At 40.1% G+C, this 22,331-nt stretch overlaps 1 protein-coding gene across 6 annotated transcripts in view; it reads left to right on the forward strand.

Annotated features, from left to right (window-relative positions):
- The first annotated feature begins 519 nt into the window (after nucleotides 1–519).
- Nucleotides 520–22,331, forward strand: part of LOC103704952 (coilin-like) — a 46,742-nt gene continuing 24,930 nt past the window's right edge. For 2 of the 6 annotated variants that reach the window (XM_039130927.3, XM_039130929.2), the window contains exons 1-5: nucleotides 521–1,003; nucleotides 4,293–4,357; nucleotides 6,931–7,206; nucleotides 13,158–13,388; nucleotides 22,058–22,124. In XM_039130927.3, coding sequence (XP_038986855.2) covers nucleotides 812–1,003; nucleotides 4,293–4,357; nucleotides 6,931–7,206; nucleotides 13,158–13,388; nucleotides 22,058–22,124 — 831 coding nt within the window. In that variant the 5' untranslated portion in view covers nucleotides 521–811. Of the gene's footprint in view, nucleotides 1,004–1,143; nucleotides 1,283–4,292; nucleotides 4,358–6,930; nucleotides 7,207–13,157; nucleotides 13,389–22,057; nucleotides 22,125–22,331 lie in introns of all 6 variants that reach the window. The other 4 variants (XM_088710057.1, XM_008788492.6, XM_008788489.6 and 1 more) reach the window with 4 other exon arrangements.

Below are 22,331 nucleotides of genomic sequence, written 5' to 3' on the forward strand. Positions count from 1 at the left end.
GCCCTGTCATGGCCGTACCCAGCGCTGCCCCACGACGCCCTGTAACGGCCGTGTCAGTGGCAGTTCCATCGTGCCCCACGATGACGAACCCCCCTGAAAGACCCCCCAGCCTGGTATATATGCGGCTGGGGGGAGGAGGGGGGAAAGAGGGCGAGAACTTCCAGAGCATTCTCTTACTTGCTACTATTATCTCTCCTTCTCCTCCAATCTCCTCTGACTTGATCGTCGGAGGGCCCCCACTGCCCCAGTGGTGGTGCGAGGCTTGCTTGCAGGTTTCCCGGTGGAAGGTGGAGCGCAATCAACACCAACCAAGGCAACTCAAACGGAACCCCGTTCACACCGCTGTGCCAATCGTTCTCGGTTTGGACCACCAGCAACAATAGTTTTTTATCTAAAAATACTTTTTGGCCCTCCAAAAACTCTCCCAAATAGAGCCTAAAAGACCCGTAAGGTCTTACAGTATATCAAGTGATCAGTGTCTCGCTTTTTATAAGTAGAGACCGGATATCCAACTATTCTCTCAACTAGCTGGCAAACGGTTGCTCATATTAGTAAGTGTATCCCTGTCTACCGCCGCATGAGCTTTATAAGATGCTCCGGAGCATTCGTTCTACAAAACTGTGCTCTAAGAGGACTTGAAATTTGGCGTTCCGCCCGAGGCTTGCCCCAAACCCCGTAGAATGCTAAAACCCCCGCGGTTTTAACCCGAGCCGAGACTATTGCGCTTGCCTACAGAGGGACTTCGCCACCGCTGTCCCCTCTCCTCTCCCATCTCCTCTCGTTTCATCCCTTTCCTCTCCTCCCTCTCGCCATGGCAGAGCCGGTGAGGCTTCGCCTAGAGTTCGAGGACCGCCACCTGCTGACCAAGTCCCACAGGTCGGAGGGGCTGAGGCGCTGCTGGGTACTCCTGAGGTCCGATCTAGCCACCGTCGGCGACCTCGCCGACCACCTCGCCGACTGCTTCGCCCTGCAGAGATCTTGCCCCCATGGCCTTGTCCTCTCTGTGAGTATTTCGGCTCCTCTCTTTTAAACTAGCCATCCCTTGTTTAGAAGTAATGTGGCGTTTTTCGCTCTTCTTTTCCATTGCAATGGATATAAAAATAGTTAGTTTTCCTTGATCATGTTCTAATGCTGTAATTTTAGATTTATCTGAAGCTATTGGGGCCGGGGAACTGCTTTCATGGGTCTGTAGAGAAAAGTTGCTGATTTTGATGTGCATGCGGCGAGATAAATAAGAAAAGTCACTTTCTTGGACGCTGTAATTTTTCCCTCTTTTCATAGTGTACGTTCTCTGCAATAGCTGATGCCCCAGATTTTTATGATTTTAATATTAAGCTACATTTGTCTCAGGCTACTCTTAATATATTATTTCCTAAAAAGGGAGTCTGCCTTCTAATTATAAGAGGCATAGATGAGTAGGACGAAGAAAAAGATGCTCTAAGAATGATCAGTTGGGACCTGGTTGCCTACTTAGGTGAAAATTAATAATTGGTGGAAAATGTAGCTGTTGAGTGGAGGCGGCCTAAGAGTTCAGTTTTTTAGATCAAAGTTTACCGTTTCGGTACCGAACCCCATACTAGTACCACAAGCATTATGTCAATATGGTACAGTATGGAGTATTTTCAGCATACCGAGTGTCAGTAGACCTTCCATACTAGGTATTGGTACCGAATCTGTATAGTATAGTATGCCCCGTACCACTTACTTCGGACTGGTACGACGAGCCATGTTCTAGATATTTTGGCCCAGCCTGAGGATTTCTCCAATTTCTTTATTTAAACTATTTTGCATCATGGGCTGTGATCAATAAACTTATGCAGAATTAAAAATTGGATGATAGAGTAAGAATGAGAAACATTCATAAAAACATTGTTTAAAAATAAATTTAAATGTAAACATTATGTATATCTTTGGGTATATTATGGATAGCTGGAAGCAAGGAAAATATTTCAGAACTTTCAAGATATTAAGAGGCTGTTGGATGACACTCAACAATTAGTTTGAGAGGATAGTGTTATTAGATGGTTTGAGAGCAAATGAGAGGAACAAAGAGTTTAGAGGAGCGTATTAGTTCTGGTGAAGAGGGAGGAGATTTTTTCATTTTCAAAATTGTGGACTTAGATGAACATAAAATACAGAATTTATTTTACTGGACATGTGAAAAGGTAGGTGGTATCCAATTGCATTAGAAAAATTGATAGAGACCTGACAGAAATTTGTGAAGGAACTGTTATTTTCTTATTGAGCATTGCCCCTCGAGTGAAGGTTGAATATAACGGCCTAGCATTTTGAATCTTGTAAAGCGGGGGATGATGAGGGTTGGTAGTTGGCGATGGATTTCAAGGAGAAGGTTGAAAATGTGGGAAACACTCCTACTCAAAACCGAGCTCCTTTTGCTCTAACAATGGTATTCAGAATCAACTAAAAAGATATTTGTCGAAGGTTTTCAGGACATATCATAATACTGGTGTCTTGGTTGCTCATTGTGTCCTCTATCGTCATTATGCTAAGGTGGGAAGTACATAAATATCAAGAATTTTAATTAATGAACTAGCTAAAAGAGGCATAGAAGATTAAATTAAGAACTTTAACTCTTTGTTTCCAAGAGTAGTTATAATCTCTTATCTATCACAAAATGTGCCTTTATTAGTCTCCCTCTCCCCACGATCAACATACCCATGGGTGGCCAGATAGAATTATGTGGTTTGTTTGGTGAAGTTTAGAGACCCATATGTAGATATACATGATCAAAGGGTTTGCACATATTATGGACTGAGAGGTTAGGTAGGCCTACTGTTCTGATACTTTTCAGGTTGCCATCAGGAGCTGTGCTTCAAAGATTATTTATGAGAAATTAATAGATCATTAGATTATTGATGATTTCTTTAGTATGGTTGCACTTGAGGCACCAAATTCAGATTATTTTTTTTTTCAAACTTCAAAAATGTAGTTGTTCAGTGTAAATTGGGTATACTAATCATAACATTTTGGTTTTACCAAAGTGAAAGAAACTTGTAAAATCTATAAAGAAATTATAACCACTAGCATGGTTGAGAATTGCACAGCTAGTTCGTGCAATCATACATAATTTGTGATGTTTGAAATAAAGACATCTTAGTAGACATTATGCTATATGAGGATGTCCTACTTTATGCAAATCCATACTTTATGCAAAGTTTACCTGATTCATTTGGAGTTGCGACAAGGAGAAATTTTAGTTAATGCATGCTTTTGAATGATTTGGACTAACACTCAAAAGCAAATGTGATCCAAGGGTCTTTAGAAGAAATTGGGCTTTGAGCTTTCTCGTAGAGGTTCTATTGTTTCATTTGCTGTTCTTACCCTTTCCTCTCTTACATGAAAGTGAAATAAGGGCTTTTTTGGTGTTAAGGATCACCATGTTCTAACCAAGTTGAGCAAAAAGCTCAAGAGATGCCGATTCCTTTTCGAGCTTGAGCATACTTGCAAAATATTAGCCTTCAAGCGTTTTCCTTTTCCTAAGCGTCTTATCCTCATGAAATAATAATCAGATATTGCAGTGATTTGCTTGACTTAACTACAGTTGTAGTATCAATATATATTAAGGTGCAAAGTCTTCTTCTAAAAGGCCATATGTTATTGACTCAATACTGGACCCCGTACTAGTACCATGCTGGTATAATGTCGGTATGCATGGTACGAAGCATCGGTTCAGCGTACTGAAACTCAGTATGCTTCTTGCACTAAGTCTCGGTTCAGTACTGGTATGGTACGACTTGCCCGATGTGGAGAGATATGTACCAGTACGGTGAACCTTGCTTTTAATCAAATGAAGCTTTCAAATTTGAGAAAGTTGTTGCAAAACTAAGATGGGGAAGGATGGGAAGCTATAGATTGAAATGCATATTTCAAAATAAAGAAGAAAAAAGTTATAGGCATCGTTTTCCTTACCCTCTTTACCAACAATCTTGAAGGCCAAAATGATGATGATAATAGATTTACCATTCTTTAAAAGCAACTATTATCGTTACTAAATAAAAGTGCTCTCTTTTAGAAACTATTTTCTCTCAATCTTGATTTGCCAAGACAAGAATTGGAAAACATCATAAATGCGAATAACTCTTGCCAAACTCTTTAATGAACCATATGTAGGCAAGAAAAGGTCCGGAGAAGTGACTACTGCTATTTATGTGGTCCCATAACATTTTCTTTGAGAATTATTTATTTATTTATTTTTGCAAATATTGTATTAGAGAGAAGAGTTTGTATACAGATAATTATTTATTTTTATCCTTTATTCTATTCTACTGCAGATGGATGAATTTGTTCTGCCTTCATTTGAGTCAACTTGCATTTTCAAAGATAAGGATATCCTCAGGTAAATTTTCTAACTATTTTAAGATAAAATAATCATGATATTTATGATTACTATCATCTCTTATGATAAATCAATGGAGATTTTATACTTAAGTTTGTGGTGGCTTATGATTTAGCAATTGTAAATGAACATTTTAAGGAGAGACGGGCATCTAATTATTTTTTTTGAAGTGAATCAAATTTGCCATGAACAAATTGCTTTTTCTAATGGAGAAGAGAGAGTTCAGCAAGAAAAAAAAAAAGAAAAAAAAAGAAAAGAAAGGGAACTGCTAAATGTCTAAAGATAAGGTGATGGAATTCGAAAAAAAAAGAAAATATAGCATCTTTTAGCGGTAAATTATGTAAGGAAATTGAAACTCAAGTACAAAACCAAATCACATGTCAGAGTGGATGAGCAATTGCATTAAGAGAATTGCTTGATGAGTCCTTGGAGAGTCAAAGGATAAAAAATATACATAAAGAAACTTGGTGGTGGAATGATGAGTTACAAGAGGAAAAAAAGCAAATATATGCATAAAGAAATGCTGATATATCCAAAATGCTTCATCAATGCACTAAGGAATCTTGAACTTTTTCGTGCATGGGCCCTTTTCCATACATGGACAAGAGGGAAGAAGGGGAAAAAAGGGTGGAGTCACTGAAAATGGGAGATGGCTCATGAACAGGCACATTGGGGGAGTTGGCATTGTCTATTAGAAGAGATTTCCCAATCATCATCAATGCAAATTTAAATTTCTCATCATATGTAGCTCTGATGGTAGTTAATTTGATGCCATTTGGTATCCTTTGTTGCTATCTTTGAGCATCTCTGTCTTGTCACGCACACTTCTACTTCCTTTATTCAGTGATTTGCTACTCTCCTGGACCTTTATGTACCCTCCTTATGATAGTGTTTCCTCAGGTACCTTCTTAGCTAGGCTTGCAGACTTCACACCTCGGTCACAGCTTATACAATGTTGCTCTCAGCTTGATGCTGTCATTCCTTGGTATTAGTTTTACATTGGTTGATCTCATGATTTAAAGTTAGGATGCCAAGACTGAAAAGATTTTTTTTTTTGGTTTGTATAGAGGTAATCAGAAATCAGGGTCTTAGAGTTTTGCTGTGATTGACTCATGAACTTAAATTTTATGTACAGATGAATTGTTTGTGCTGTTCCTTTGTCACGTATTGTTTTCTTTAAATTCCAAGAAATTTATGGAAGTATATTTTTGACATATGTGCTGTTCTACAGCTAAAATCTCATAAACATTATTATTACATCGGTTAAACTGGCATCAGCCAATAAAGTGATATATGACACTCAAATGTGTGAAATATTGTTAGCTTTTGAAAGATTATCGTCTTTTTGGCTGTTAGAGCATGAAACTACTGTTAATATTCACTTGAAGGTCACACACAACTCACAAACAATAGAATGAAATCTACAGTGATCTCTTATTTATCTTCTTGACTTGTTTTTATTTCTCTCTCTCTTTTTTGGACCTACTTGATTGTCCCTAGTGCATATTTTGTTTTCAATTATTTTTGACCACAACTACCAAAATTGGAACTGAAGCTATTGAAAACTTTGCTGAATCCGCAATGAATTTGGCTGCAAAAATTGCAGAAGCTGACACCAAGAGTTCAATCCTTGGTTGATCTATGTCTTGTGGTATTATTGCAGTGTCATTCTTCTGTTGAGATATCGGGAGTAGGTTCACCTAGAGTTTAAGGATGTGGTCTGGGATGTTAGACTAACAGAGTTTTGTTGATTTAATACACATGCAGAGGGAGTACAATGCACCCATTGTGAGTTGACATGCTTGTTTGGTTAAGTAGGTAGCATGCCCTAGATTGATGCCAATAATTGATCTTTCTTTAAATCTTATGTTTAACACAAGGAATGCGGAACCATCCCGTAACGGATGGTTCTGCCCGTTCTGAGCCGTACCGGTGGCTTACCAGTACGGTTCCGGCTTTCAAAACGGTTCCCTGCCGGTGCCGGAGAAGAAGAGAAAGAGAGAGCGAGTGGGGGAGGGAGGGAGAAGGAGCAGCGGCGGACGCTGACGGAGGGCCGCGGGGGGCCGGCGAAGGTTGCGGGAGAGCGGTGGAGGCTGAGGCTGCGGCCACGTCCCTTGTTTTTTAATTTCGGAATTTTTAAGTGAAATCGGCAATCGATTTGCCGATTTCGTTAAAAATTTTCAAATTTTTTTCCGCGGCCTCCGCCGTTGCTCCTTCTCCCTTCCTCCCCCACTCACTCTCTCTTTCTCTTCTCCTTCTTCGGCTCCGGCAGGCTTCCTCTCTCGGTATGGGCCCATCCTATACCGACTCATGTCGTCGGGCAACCGGTATGGTGCCCGGTACTGGCAGAGTAGACCTTGGTTTAACATGAAAAGCGTTATCTTTTCTTGCACATAGAATGAATATATAGACGATAGGCAATATTCATAATTTAGGTCTTTTATTGTAGGTTAATTACTATTATTTTATGATTTTTTTTCTCAAGTTGATTTCAATATATACTGACTTATGCACACATAAGCTCAGTTTAATGAGTTGGCAATGCTATACTGTGACATTACTCGTTATACCAGGGTGCAAAGGAAGGGTGGTAAACAGACGCAGGTTGTTGAGATACATGATGCATATCGCACTAAAGATTCTGAGAGTATGGACAAGCAACCAAAACTGTCAAATGATAAGCTTCTGACAATTAAAGATTTTCAAGACAGTTCAGGTGGATACAAAAACAAAAATGAGGAGGACTGGTTTGCTCTTGAAGAGAATGCAATCCTTAAGCAAACTCCATCAAGTGAGGGTGCACATTCAAATAAAAAAAGAAAGCAATCAGATAAACCTCAGAGCTCAAAGTACTTTATATGCCTTTGTCTTGATATCTTTTACATTGCTCATTGTTTTTTTTCTCAGAAAGTTTTGTATCGGCGTTGCATATTGTCTTGGTTAAAAGGTTGATTATTAGTTTGTATTGTAGTTTTCTTTTATGTCCATTCAATTCATTCTGTTAATTCGTCAGATTTGAATCTGATTGTAATGGGGATATTATAACGTTTTCTTGGTATATATATTAGCTTATATATTTTGGAAGGACAACCAACCTTTTCTCTTAAAGAAATGATACCAGGGTTAACTTGGATTTGTGCTTTCATCCATAAACATTCTGTAATTCTGATTTTGCTGGGAAATGATTTTCTGTTATGAATGGTTGCAAGAGCAGAACTACAATTTGTCAGTGCTTTAATGGGTGCTAGGATTCACTGACATACTTCAAAATCTAATAGAACGAACCTCCATGCAAATTGTCGGAGAATACGAAAGTATTATATTCTTCAAAAGCATCTTTATGTTGTCCATTCTTGCATTAGAGCTTTAATTAGAACCCTACTCTTAAAGTCCAATTTATTATGGAATATTCTCTAATTACTTTTGATCTTTTATTCATACTTTCTTGATATTTTATCTTGGCAATGATTGTTCACTCTCTCTCTCTCTCTCTCTCTCTCTCTCTCTCTGCGCACGCGCACATGCGCGCTTGTGCATGGGTGCGTGTTTCTCTCGACTTATTAATTACTAATAACTCATTATTTGTCTGTTATGAAATTTGTTGAATAATGACCTAGAGTTGATACAGCAGTCTCTTATCTACTAACATTCTAAAGCTGTTGTTTCTGACATTTTTCCAAATTTATTTGAATCATTACTGAATCCACAAACTTATTGTCGAATGAATTCCCATTCTTGACTCAATGACGACGACCAGGACTTGAACATATACAGAATGTAATCTTGAAGCATAAGAAATTAAACTATTATTTCTAAGGGATTAAAAGCATGTTTTAGAAATTAAACTATTACTCTAGATGGAATAGTATGACTATTTATCAACCATTTTAAACCCTCATTGTTTGTGTATCATAAATGGTATGTCTAGTTATAGATTCATGATTTACTCTTTGTGAGAACATTTGCATTTAGATGGTTAAAATCTACAAGAGAAATCATTTATGTACTGATTCTTAACATGATGATTTAAGTAGATGCTGAGATACAATAAACTCTAAATAACTTCCATCATGGTAGATAGAATAAAATGGGATTGCTATATATGTTGCAACTTTTTAGCTCAACAAGATTATAACTTGTTGTTCTATCATCCCGGAATTGACATTTAATGCAAATTCAACAACGAGATATTTTGGAAGGGTTCAAGTGGGTAGTATATATTTATATTTAAATGAAACACAAATTGTAGATCTCATGGATCATGTTTAGGCCCCAAAGTTGGACTGGATCTCAAACAGTGTGGTTTGTTGGTTAGGCAAAACTGGACATGATCTGAGCAAATCCAAAAATGATAGCTCAAAATGCTGACTAAGTTCCAAATGCTCAAAGACATCTCCTGCTGAACCGGATCCCACCAAGTAAATGAATTGGTTCAAGGTCAAGATTCTAGATCTAAATGGATAATAGACTCAAAATTGCATTTCTTCATGCTGAACTCAGATCTGACCCCATGATCAATATCTTTACCACTAGGAAAGTGACGATGGGAGAAGGAAAAGAAGAATAACTACTCTCTTTTGCAGTTGGGTCAGGGAAATAAAGATAGCCCTTTTCCAATTTAGATATATAGCAGTACATTTTGCATATTAACATATGTCTCAAGCCAATGTAAGCTCTTTGTCTGCATGTCCATGTATCTATGTATAATTACACTTTAAGAAAAGATAGCAATATTTATACTGAAGCATGCACTTTCATCGGCATTATATAACTTTTATGTGTATGTACAGGTAGCTGCGTGCATGGTATACTGACAATCCTAATACCCATTGATATGAAAGGAATTGCAATATAAAAGTTAATTACAAGATGTAGAAATGACATAGTGATTGTGGAACTGACTTGGTCCTTCTCACAATTCTAAGATGTCAATTTATTATTGGTTAATCAGTATGAAGCATGCAAAACACTAAATATTGCTCATCTTCCTTATACGTCCTTGGGGAGGAAAGGTCTATGCTCAGATCCTATCATGTGATGTTTAATGTGTAAATCATCTCTTTGGTAGCAAGTTCAATATTTGGACTTTTACTTTGTTTTTCCAGATTGATGACAGTAGTAGAAAATGTTAGCGGATTTCAATCATATCTAGTTTGTGATAGTAGTATGCATTGCACTTGCGCAATTAGCTTATTAAATGGATGGCTGTTGTTATACAAGGTCAACTTATAAGTAGGAAGCCTATATAGCTTATACCCCTCATGCTAACATAAGTTTGTGTTCCTCCATTTGTACACTTCCACTTGAATTAGAGGTCTCACCATCTGCCATGCCTTGAGACTCAAACTTATTCAAATCTTGATGTGTGATTATGTAGTTGATCAAACATGGATGCAGAAATAATCATTGTATTAAGAAGTGGATAGCGGGCACATAGCGGCTGGAGGTTTTCATAGCGGATAGCTAGGGATGGAAATGGGTCGCAATGGGTCCAAGGCTCGTTAGGTTGAGCTAACTTCGATCAAACTTGGGGCCTGGCTCGAGGATGTCTAGCTTGGCTTAGTCTTAAAAATAGGGCCCGATTAAATTTTTAGGTCAGGCTCTGTTAATTCTTGGTCTGGCTCGAAGTCTAATCATGAAACTAGCCTGATCCAGGCATGCATTATTGAGGCCGAGCCAGACCTAAATGGCTAACCTTAAATGGATCCTTAAATGGCTAACCTGATCTAGACCTTTAGGTCTAAACATGCTCAACCCAAACCTAAACCTCACAATTTCTATTCCCTTGCTCTAGGCCCCTCTTCCCATACTATCGGAACCCTCCTAGCAGCCCCCCTTCTCTCTGTGTTCCCCCCTCTCTCTCTCTCTCTCTCTCTCTCTCTCTCTCTCTCTCTCGTCGGACTCCCCACACCCCTCGCTCTCTCTTGCCCCATATAGTCAAATCCTTCCCATCGGATCTCCTCTCTCTCCCTCTTTGTACCTCTCTCTCCTTCCCACCCCATATCTTGTGCCCTAGTCCTAATGGCCTAGCCTGGTCAGCCCTTTCTCTCTCTGATCCCATCAGGGAGAAGTAATTTTCTCAATCCGTTCAACTCGAATATCTCAAGAAGATTTAGAAGAAGAAATTTTGGCGAAAGTAGGATACCCCTTTTCTTTCATTTATCCCTCATGAACTGAGACAAATAGACTCTACTTATACTAGTGAGGTCCACACTTGCACCATTTAGGTCGAATCTTCTTCTAGTTCAAATTGAACTTAGCTTTCTCAAAATCAACATGACCAGTGAAAATAAATATGAACTAACATCCTAGAGGATGTTGGAGAAGGTAGATTTCGATTTCTACACCGACTTTGCTTTTAGTCGCTCCGCCTAATTCTTTCTGAATTGGAAGATATATCCGATCAAACTCTTTCAAAAAAAGAAAGGCTTTGATTTGACCGGCTCATTTTGGAGTCTAAATAATAGAATTTAGCTTTGATCACTTGGTGTGCTGCACCCTTTGAGGTGGCTCCACGTCATAGAGCTTGAAAAATTACCTAGTTCGAAAATCATCTCAATCGAGTGTCATGCGGCTAAGTTATGGCCTCAGAAAGTTTAGCATGCAATTTGGCTTCTCGATTAGCATATTTCACTTTTGGACCATGTCCATTCTTAACCTTAGTGGTTAAAGTGGTCCCCATCGAGTCTACTGATCCACTTGGATCTCTCTCTTCCTCTCCGACAGCCTAGGGTTTCGATGCTTCACAAGCGTATGATGGTGAACTCACCCTATTTTTGATGGAGAGCATGGTGACCTCGTCTTTGCCCTTGATACTATTTCAAGCTACAATGCAACTCGTAAGAGTAGCAGAGGAGTGTCCTTTGCTGGATGATGGAACCTGAGTGCCGAGGTGAAGGCACACTCCCTCTTTCCCTCTCTCTCCCCTTCTCACTGCCACCCCCATCCTTGCCGAGCAGCTTGACCTCAAATGTCTTCGTTCACTGAGTTCGCTAGCGGTGATGGCACCAAGGAGTCTAAGGTTGCTAATTGAGAGAGAAGTTGGTGCCAAGCTCAGGTTGGGACCATTTGGCTTTGGGTTGGGCTTGTGTCGAGCTCAGGCACACTCTTGGAAAAAAATTTTGAGCTTAGTTCCAAACTAGAGCCTGAATTTTTTTTTTCTCCAAGGTGGGGTTCGGGCATGAGGAAAGGCCAGCCTGGTTCCAACTCTTAGGATAGTGGATAGTGGGCAATATATGCCCAAGGCAGCATGTTAAAACATATTAATATTTTTTTAAGTATCAAAAAAATAATATCTTACATTAACTTCATGAAAAAAAATAATGAAAAAACATCAAGCGCTATAGCAGGTGCTATATACCCAAAGCAAGCTGCTAAAATATGTCAACATTTTTCTTATTAAGTATCAAACATCAATATTTTAGATCAATTTCATGCAAAACATAATGAAAAAAAACAGAATAAATCTATAAAACATCATCTACTTAACATCATATTTCACGTCAACATCCATATAACGTAAAGGTCGACAATTTAATGACAAATTTCATCATCCTCCAAAAATAACAGTATCATTTATAAGATAAAAATTTACATAATCATATAACTTCAACTATAAATAGGGATATCCAAAATCATAACATCAACTGTAGAAGAAAGATGCCTGCAATCATATTCACTAAATAGGCCGGCCTTCTTCGTCATTTCTCTTTCTCTCCTATGCTTTGTTCGGTAGGGCACAAGAAACTAGACCAGCCCATGCTTTAAACGACATGTTGGACCAATCGATCATTGGACGAATCCAATTCAAAGTTGATTCAGGCTACTATGCAATCAATCGTCCGCTTTGAACCCGTAGTGGAGCGACTACTATAGTAGGTTTTCTGTTGATATATCAGTGCCCAAGTGCCATATAGGCTACTATGGTACTTGGTATAATGTTTTTGGGCCGAAACTGTTACATCAGCCATGGTGGCCAATTTTTAAAACAGTGAAAATAACATTAAAATTAAGATATCTAACCAAACCAAATGATCAAATAGAGCATAACTAAAATTTTCATATAAATTATAATGATAAATAAAATTTTGTAACATAACTTGGACATGGCTGATTATACGTACGTAATAATATACCAATTATAGAACGATATGCTAAACTACTGTATTTTTGGAGCTGTCTCAATGATCAGGCCCGATCATTCCAAGTGCTAATTTCTTTTTTCTTCCAAAAGTGTACCTTAACCATCACAAATATCTTTGGAAGGTCTAACAGTAACAGGAGTAAGCTCAATGTTCCAAAAAGCACTTGGCGGACTTATAGTAGCTGAGGGGTGCATGGCATGCAGAAGATGGTGGTCACATCATCCCAAGGAGGGCAGCTAAAATATATTAGCAATCTAGTACCTTACTAAGTATTTTGTAAACAATACTGAACATGAACATCATGCAAAAAAAAAGTAACGGGAAAATCCATCCATAACTAAGTATCTTGATTAACTTGAGAGTTACTGTTGTATCATATGCTTTAAAGATTTATACCATTGGAGGATGCCAACTAGTGCGGTTGGTAAAAGCTTTGGGGGTTGATACCAAAGACTTGGGTTTGAGTTCTTCCCTCATCTGGATTTCAGCCAATATTTCTCCCATACTAGTTCTTCAAAAAGAAAACCCGAAAAAATAAACCACTGCCATTGTATCTGCCAGTTATTTTTCCTGACATATTTCAGGTTTAGTACATGGTAATTATTATTTGTTGTTCCTAAATATTGATGTCACTTGTTTTCTCTTATTTGATGCAGGAGAAAGAAAATAAAACTGACCAGTCCTGAAATGCCAATTACTACCACTGCACAAGATGATCATGTCCAAGCAGAGCAGAATCAGAGCTCTTTTTGTAAGAAAAATCGTCAGAAAAGTTTAGATAGGACAGCTATGCCATCAAATGGAGATGACAGTTCGGATATGCTGATCGCCCCTCAAAATGATACTGGTGTCGGGAAGAAAACTAGTTCTGTACCAACAGTAGAGAGGTACATTCAGAACTCTGATTTAATTCCATGTAAAAATAATTTAGTACACCATTCATTTAAGTTTTGGACCTGACTCATTATCTGTAGCGATATAACCTTCTAAAATTTGTGAATATTTCCACCCTACAATTCTGTGCCAACAAATAATTTATTGTTTTTATGTCAAATGGATTGTATAGTGCTGGAAGATATCTATAATGTTATTGGTTGTGGTTACATTCAGTGTCTATATTAATTGTTAAGGACTAGGAAGCTTTTGTTAGTGCATGTCATTAAATTACTCATGCCAAATCATGTGATTTGCCATTCAGGAGAAAAAAGGTTTTGTATTTGAAGATATTTTAGCTACTGCAAGCCCCTTTAATTTCTTATCATTCATTACTAATTTTTCTTGCTGCAGTAGCATTGCACAAACTATGGAAGTAAGTTTGAACAAAAAGGGATTTTTCAGGATCCACTGAAAACTATTGGATTGAAGCCTGCAAACTTAGTGGGCCTTCAGCTTCTATTTTTAGGAATAGAAAGAGTAATCGTATTTAATTCTGTTGCTATATCCCATGTGCATTGCTGGTTTTATCAGTCAATGCTTGCTATTCAGGGTTGGTTCATGGAGAGCAGACAGGTCTATATAACTTTCTGGATTGGGAAAAGTAACAAAAAAAATTATGGGAGACAATGATAACAGAGGAAACATGTGCATAACAGAAAATATGAACAGAAATGCTATGGATCTTTGCAAACAGTTTCGAAAAATATGTGGTAGTCTATGAGCTATTTGTAAAAGTTATTAGTTTTGTTAGTACTTAGTAGGCATGCTTATTCGCTAATTAGCTGACTACAAATGTTTTTGGAAACATCTTAACTCTTAAGCATATTTTCAGAAATTTTTAGATAATTTAGTATTCATATTATTTGTTTTTTCTGCATTTTAATTGCATTATTCAGGAGTGGTTGCTTCATCTCCTATCTCTTGTCTAAAACAGTTTTTGGATATCCAATAGTTAATTCACATTTGAACCTTGAGATTTCCATAATATAAATATGCATTGATTTAATAAAATAAAAAACAGGGAAAAGGGGTTGGCCGGGGGAGAGGAAGGTCGAAGCCAGCCGGCGGAGGCCGGGGAGCCGTCGCGTGGAGGAAAGAGCCGCGGAAGAGGGGCTCGCTCCGATCCCTATTTTGTTCAAAACAGGGGCCGGAGGGGGCCCTTTTATTTTTGAGGTTTTTAAGTGAAAGTTGGCAAACCCATTGCCGACTTCACTTAAATTTTTTTCGAAACAGGGGACTGGAGTGGAGCCCTTCTTCCGCAGCTTCCTGACGGTTCTCCGACCTCTGCCTCCTCTGCATGGCGGCTTTCGGCCCTCCGCTGGCCTCCCCCTTCTCTCTCTCATTTTCTCTCTCATTCTCCCTCTCTTCCGTCTCTTCTACTGTGTCGGTACAGGCCCGGCATGGCACGACGCGGGCCTGTACTGACTCATGCCGCCGGGCAACCGGTATGGTGCCTAGTACCGGTTCCGTCGATCCTAGCTGAAAGGATACCTAAAATTTAAAATTTGAGTAGACTTCGAAACTCCAGGAAAGGCTGAAAGTAATTATCAACCTAGTGCTTGTCTGCTTGCCACTCAAGTAGAAAAGGAAATTGGTAAATGAGTCCCTTATTTTCATGAATTCTTGCTCGTTCTCTTTCTGTAGATCTTCCAATTGCATACTTGCTTAGTGTCCCAATTTGTTCTTCATGACGACCAAAAGAAGAATTGATAACTTTCTTTGTCTTATTTTCCTGTTGTTGCCACTGCCTGCAGGTTTTATACTTTCTCTGCAACAAGTAGATGCAGAGGGCTGGCACTTGTAATTACCTAACTATTAGTAGAAATACACACACATATCTATATGTCCATGTAGCTTTTGACAATGAACCAGTCTGTGGAAGTGTTAAGTGCTGTCAAATATTTTATTAAGGGACATGCTTTGGAGAGTAGTGTGTAAGACTTTTCTAACTAGACTTTTGGGTTTTAGTGATGTTTAGGTACAATAGATTTTGTGAAACCTTAATATTTGAGAAATACCTCATTATTCGGAAGTTGAAATTTTGATTTAGACCCAAAAAAATTGAGATTTTGAACTAAAATTGGAAATCAATTTTTTATTTTGAAGAACTTTGAATTTTTAAGTATTTTTATTGAATTCAAATAAGGGATACTTCCTTATTTACATGTAATGTATTAAAATGATAGTACATAAAAATATGTCCTATTATAGTTAATCTGCCTGTTTATCTATAATTGCCTGTCCACCGAGTTACTAAGATAGATGCTTGTCTATCCAACTTGACCCCTAGCAACCGACCTTGGCTGTGTTTGGTTGCTCATTCTCTCTTGGTTTTTAAGGGCAGGTTATCATTTTAACCAGCCAAACACTTGAGGGTTAAAATTATTGGGTCAAAGCCAGCAAAAACCACTTAACCTGGTTAACTTTATTTCATGCGGGAGGGTGAAATAAAGTTACCCGCCAAAACTCTCTATTCTCCTTTTATTTACTTTTCCACAACTTATCCTGCTGACCCTGTGAATGTCCATCAAACTACAGATAACCTCTGGTTAAGGGGTGGTTACAAATGGTTAAGTCTATCTATCCCTTAGTTAGCTATTCGACGTCCAAATGCATCCCATGGGGAACTGATTTAAGCTAGTGATATACCTAGTGGGCCCCGCATATCTGAACTGCCTCTCCCACCTATAAATAGGGTCCAAGATAGGGCAAGTTATGAGTGGAAAAGAAAGTGATGCATGAGCCTTTAGAAGTAGGTAGAGGTGGAGGAGGATGGTGTCTATATAAGGGTTTCTTTTGCATCATTTGGTAAGTAATCCTTTCTCCACGACTTTGGATTGGAAATTTTTGTTTGGTATTTCTGTTTCATACGACTTTATATGCTGTTTTGGATTTCTAAACTAAACTATCTTTTCCAAAGCTATGATTTCCCTTATGAGTATTGTCTTGAATTAAGTTTTGTATTTTTGAAGCTCTGTCTTCTTTTGAAATAGTCGTGAGGTTTAAAACTTTTGGAACAGTATACAAACTTCAAACCAAATCGAAATTTGAATGGCAAAGAAATCTCAAGCTTTCAAAACTAATTAGGGATTCGTGGTTTTAGAACAACTATTAGGGATGACCCTGGACCTCACCAAGAAAAGGCTGGCCAAAAGTTTTTTTTGGGATCCTTGGCCTTGCTTATGTTTCTCACAAGCACCACTGGAAGAAAATATGACTAAAGATTTCTTACTTTGGTGATGCATATTTACAGATAGAAAACTACAAGCCAGCAGCTCCTCCTATGCTCCACATTTTTTCGCCTGGCAAAATGAACTGAGATTGTCTGCAGATTCCTCATTTCTTGCCGGCTCGCGGTACCGAGCGTACCGACATACCGGTCGGCTCCGGTAATGGTATGGTACTGGTGCCGAGCCGAGCCGAACCAATACCGTACCGATGGTGCTGGTTCGGCCTGGTTTCGACCATCGTCATTTTTTTTTGGAGTTCTCTCACTTTTGGATTTTTTTTTGATGTTTCTATGTTTAGGTTTAAGGTTAAAACTAGATGATGCAACTTATTACTTCCAAATGATTCAAATAATGAGATGAAGAATATAAAATATCTTCAAATTAAGATACAATCAATTACATACATTTAAAGCACTCTCGGATATCTAAAATCGGGTCGAGTGGCGATGTTTCTCATCAATATCTGGATCATAAGCATAATATGGAGGCAGATCAACCCATCCCTCTAATCAAGCGGCGTTGTAGTCTTGTATGCTCAATCCCTGAGAAATGCGCGTCGGGTCATAAGAACTCTCGGATCTCTCGCTGAAGCTCTGGCTCTGAGAGGTGTCTTGATAATATGGTTGTGAAGGGGCCATCCGAATATGCCGGCACCAAAATCCAACCCGTAAGACCCTCCAAGCTGCGCAGGGTGGTAGCCACCGGAAGATGACTCCGATGCACCATATCCATAGGCTGGCTGAGGCCGCGGATAATAGGAAGACTCGGAACTTGATACATCAATGGATCCGACTCCACATGGGAGGTCATCTGCAGCTGCATCCTGGCCTCCTGAACGACCTCGAGGAGCCCTTCTTCGATATGCAATGGTATCCGACCGGCCTATATCAGACGGCCTACCGTGGTCCGTATCTTATGTAGCATGCGTAAACTGAGACTCACCGGTGTATCGAAAATCTCTCTTCGGCTGTCTTATAAGTAGTACCATTCTGTCCTCCACTCCCTCCATGGCTAGTAGATCCATCACCACCAGCACCTTCATCGCTGCTGGTCCAAGTCTCCTCCTCGACACTCTCCATTGGGGCCATTTCCTTTTTTTTCTCGTTTGCTGGGATTGACGGCCTCCTGATCGAGTCGACTGGGTACTAGAGCATTCTCATCCTCGCATGAGAGGATCATCTCTCTGAACGGGAGCATTGTACTAGTCTTGCGGTGACTGGCTCCCCTCTAGTCACGTCCTATCAGCGGTAGGAATGCGTGGAATATTGCACTCAGCCCATTGCTGTGGATCGATCATAGCCTCGGTGGCTATGATGCTGGCTGGTCGTTGAGGCAATCCTGGCTCATCAAGCTCGGGCTCCTGCTGCCGGGCCGCAAGTCAGTCAAGCATAGGATTATCATCATCATCTGTAAAAGTCCTATGATGGGATCTGCATACTTGAGCTCCACTTTCTCCTGAATGCATTTTAGCCTCAACCGCAGATTGTAGTGCATATAAACTAGGTCGTTGAGGCACTTTTGTGTCAAACAGTTCCTCTGTTTGCTGTAGATGAGGACGAAGGTGGACCAGTTGTGCTCACAGCCACTCGAGGAGACCGTTTGGAAGAGGATCCGGATAGCTATCCGCTTAAGATTTTTTGCGGATCCGCCAAAATGAATCCACCATTCAGCTGCAAAAATATTGAAGATAATTATATTTTACATATATGATGGCCTCATAGTTGAAGATAATTCAGCTGCAAAAATGTCTTGCAGATTTGTATTGTATCTGGATTCATAGTTGTCTTGCTCACGACAGCTGGTCGCTGTCCAAAGCTGTGGCTGCCCTCTCTAAATAATTTGGTCTGTGAAAAGAAGCTTGTTGTAGTATGTTAATAATATAAGATCCGATATATTTACATATGCTACTAAATCATAGTTACCTCTTCTATACATGATGCGGCGACTTCTGGATCAGGCTCCATCTTATAAATAACATTACGCAGAGCATCAAGAAATTCATCATCCATACCAATTCCACTCTCGTACTGAAACCGGGGATTCAGGTAGTATGCTGCACATAGATGACACCATCTTAGTATAATTATACAAATATATTAATCAGTATAATTATCAATATTATCGCTTACCTGCTAGATGCAATTTTCTACCCATTTGGGCTTCCCACCGCCGCTCAATGATGTCGATGTACTCGTGGGCATGGGCTACATTTGCCTCCATGATCTGAGCCTTTGCCTTCTCCATCATGTGATACAAAAAGCCTATCTGGGGGTACCTCTCGCTATCCACGGCCCGCAACACTTCATATAATGGTTTGATAGCCTTGACTATCGTATTAGCCCGCTGCCAGAACGACTGCCTGCTTACCAAGCCTTCCATCCTGCTTTCTTCAGTGCCGGCTTGGGCATATCTACTTTTCTGCTACTCGGGACTGACAAACATCTGATGTAGGGCTCCTTTCTTCTCGATAACCGTGTGACTCCTGGTCTAAGAATCTCTTCCTCTGTATACTTTCTCATTAATGAAAGAACCCAAGTATGACTATAAATATACCTGGTGATGCGTTGGGCTATCTCCACCGTATGTTGCACCCTACGGATCTTTCCAATGTCCATCAGGATGAGGTCGATGCAATGTGCAGCACATGGGGTCCAAAAAATTTGTGGTCGCCGCTCCATCAAGACCTCTCCGGCCAACTTATATTGTGGCCCGTTATCAGTGACGACCTGCACGACATTCTCCTCTCCAATCTGATCAATCACCTCCTCCATAAGTCTGAGGATGTATGAGGCGTTGTGCACCTTATCTGAAGCATCAACTGACTTATGGAAGGTCTTCGTATCACAGTATGTCAGAAAGTTGATGATGGCCCACTTTGTCGGACCGGTCCAACCATCACACATCAGAGTGAGCCCATATGTGGGCCACTTGCTCTTATATGAGCCAATCCAATTCTGTAGCTCCTTATTGTTGTCAAGAAGCTCACCGTAAATGTCCTTCGGGCCTGGAGGATCGACACCGGGACCGGCATACTGTATGGTGGAAATGGCAGACTTGTAGTATGTATTGTCTGCAGCATTCGCTGGAATGTGGCTGAAGTGGAACCAGGATCCAATAGCTCGCCACATATCCTTCTTTTTCTCCTTCCACATTGTGTCTACCCTTTGCTGCTTCGAATCTCTTCTGGGGAAGGCATACGGATCTACATCATGGATTGACGCAGTTGGTGGAATCCCTTCGGAAGACTTCTTTCGGCTACCAAAACCACTCAGGATAGATGCAATCCGGTCACGTCCTCTGCCCTCGCCCTTCCTGACTGAGGTTGTCCTTTGAAACTCTGGATCTTGTCTGCTTCCACCAGAATCGGCCCCCGACTCGAAAAACGAGGGCCCAAATCGAGCCCGATGCCTCACCACCTCCCTCTGCTGCCACCGATCATCCAGACTCGCCCGCATGGCATCCTGGATCTGTGCCTCCTCCTCATCTGGACTCTAAACCTCCTGTGACTCCATGAAGTGATAGGAAGATGTTTCTGCAGCTTGACGTTCCACCTCCACTTTCTGCTTCGCAACCCTCTCCTTGGTTGCTTTGATCTCAGCGAGGTTTTTCCTCATCAGCTGACGGATGTTTGGTGGGCACTCCAAGCATGCAGATATTTCACGAGAATTACTGGCTAAGTGCTGCTTTAATCTGGTTACCCCTCCTCCTTTGAAACACTTGTGGCAATAATTGTACTGAAACTGGTGCCGTTCACTGAGCATCTTCCCATGCTCCCAGCCAATATTACGCTCTTGGGGTTGCCCTCTCCTTGATGGCTCCATTCCTATGACCACATTAATTTTTTTTAAATTTCTAATATTTTATTTAAAATTTAATTATTAAAATTTTTAATTAAATTATAAATTATATAAATTCTGTGAAAACAAAAGTTAATGTTACCATTAACATCGTCCATATATCGACAACATATAAAAAATTCAAGACGAAATGGAATCATTGAATTATTCCTTTTTTTTGGCAATTTTTGACTTAATTTTTTAAAACAATTTAAATGAAGTATTAAAAAAACAATGTAGGGGAAAGAAATTTTACCTTATTTAGTTTTTGCTGGATTTTTCTTGAAGAAAAACGACGCTCTCTGATCCTTCTAAAATTTTTTCACGCCTTTGTCTTTGCCTTTCTCTTCTTTTCCTCCTTTCTCTCTGCCTTTCCTTCACCTTATTTCTGGCTTTGGCTGATGAATTGCTCGGCTTTTATAGCTGAACAAATGCTAAGATAACCACGCTACGGGTGAAGTAAATGGTCAGCGCTGTGGCACTTTGAAAGTGCCACAGCGTATGGCACTTTCAAATGCCGCCATTGACTCTTCGCTGTGGCACTTTTGAAGGTGCCACAGTAAAGAGTAGGGTGGAAATCATCCGGATCTACCCACCCGTTTAGGCACTGTGACACTCTTGAAAGTGCCACAGCGCGTGGCACTTTCAAAAGTGCCACATTTTGGCACTGTGGCACTTTGAAAGTGCCTCTGGCCAGCGCTGTGGCACTTTCAAAGTGCCACAGCGCTGGCACTTAGCGCATGGCTACGGCCACGCGCAGCATTGCCTTGTACCGGTGGGAACCGAGCGGTTCGCACCAGTTCGAGCATGTACCGGTGCGAACCGGCTCGGTTCGCACCGGTACGAAGCATATACCGACCGGTTCCGACCCAATTTGGGTCGGAACTGATTTCCATCCCTGTACCGGACCGGTGCCAGTCGGTACCGGTCCGGTACGGGTACGGGCTGAACCGACCGGTACAGGTCGGTTCAGCAGACACTGCTTGCCTGTGCTTCCTTATGCAATCTCCCTAACCGATTTCCACCCCTGTACCGGACCGGTGCCAATCGGTACCGGTTCGGTACGGGCTGAACCGACCGGTACAGGTCGGTTCAGCAGACACTGCTTGCCGGTGCTTCCTTATGCAATCTCCCTAATCCGTAGTGGAAAAGATGAATCAGTGTCGAACTCGTTTTTTTTTTTTCACCTGAGCATCAATGTCTCCAGCAACAAACCCTTTCAGGAATCTCCAATATTGAATTCCCAGACACCAAGAGCTTATTAATTCTGTGCAGATAACACATATGGATTTCTGTAATGTCTGAAGATATGCAGTTACCTCCTATCAGTTTCTTTTGTTCTCTGAATCGAACAAATGATTTTGACAATCACATATACAAGGCAAATAGTACACTGCACAAACTTTATTATTTAACTGCCATTTGTTACTAGTAAGCATCTACTTGATAGTTTCAGATCCCAAACAAGCAGTTGGTTCCTTTCCATCTCAAGTAATATCTTCCCTTGTTTTTGTAGCATCTGGAAATGTTTTTAGCTTGCACTTACTTTTATAGGCATGATCCACTTGAGGGGAATCACAGAAGGAAAACATGCACATATGCTGATAGTAGCGCGAAAATGGTTAGTAATTTTTTTATTGTTTCTGTTTCATTTGACTTGATAGTTTAAGTTGATGCATAAGCTCCAAATGATCCTATTGCCTTAAAGTTGATATTTTTCCATTTTAGTAAGTCAGATTGTATTGTGCACACAGTTGCATGTTTTACACATGCTCATGCATGTATTAGTTGAAGAGAGAAGTAAGAAAAGCCTTGTATCTGAATGGTA

This window comes from Phoenix dactylifera, chromosome 13 (genome assembly GCF_051530095.1).
Source record: "Phoenix dactylifera cultivar Ajwa chromosome 13, Ajwa_hap1_PhDact_Kaust_v1.1, whole genome shotgun sequence".
Lineage (NCBI taxonomy): Eukaryota > Viridiplantae > Streptophyta > Magnoliopsida > Arecales > Arecaceae > Phoenix > Phoenix dactylifera.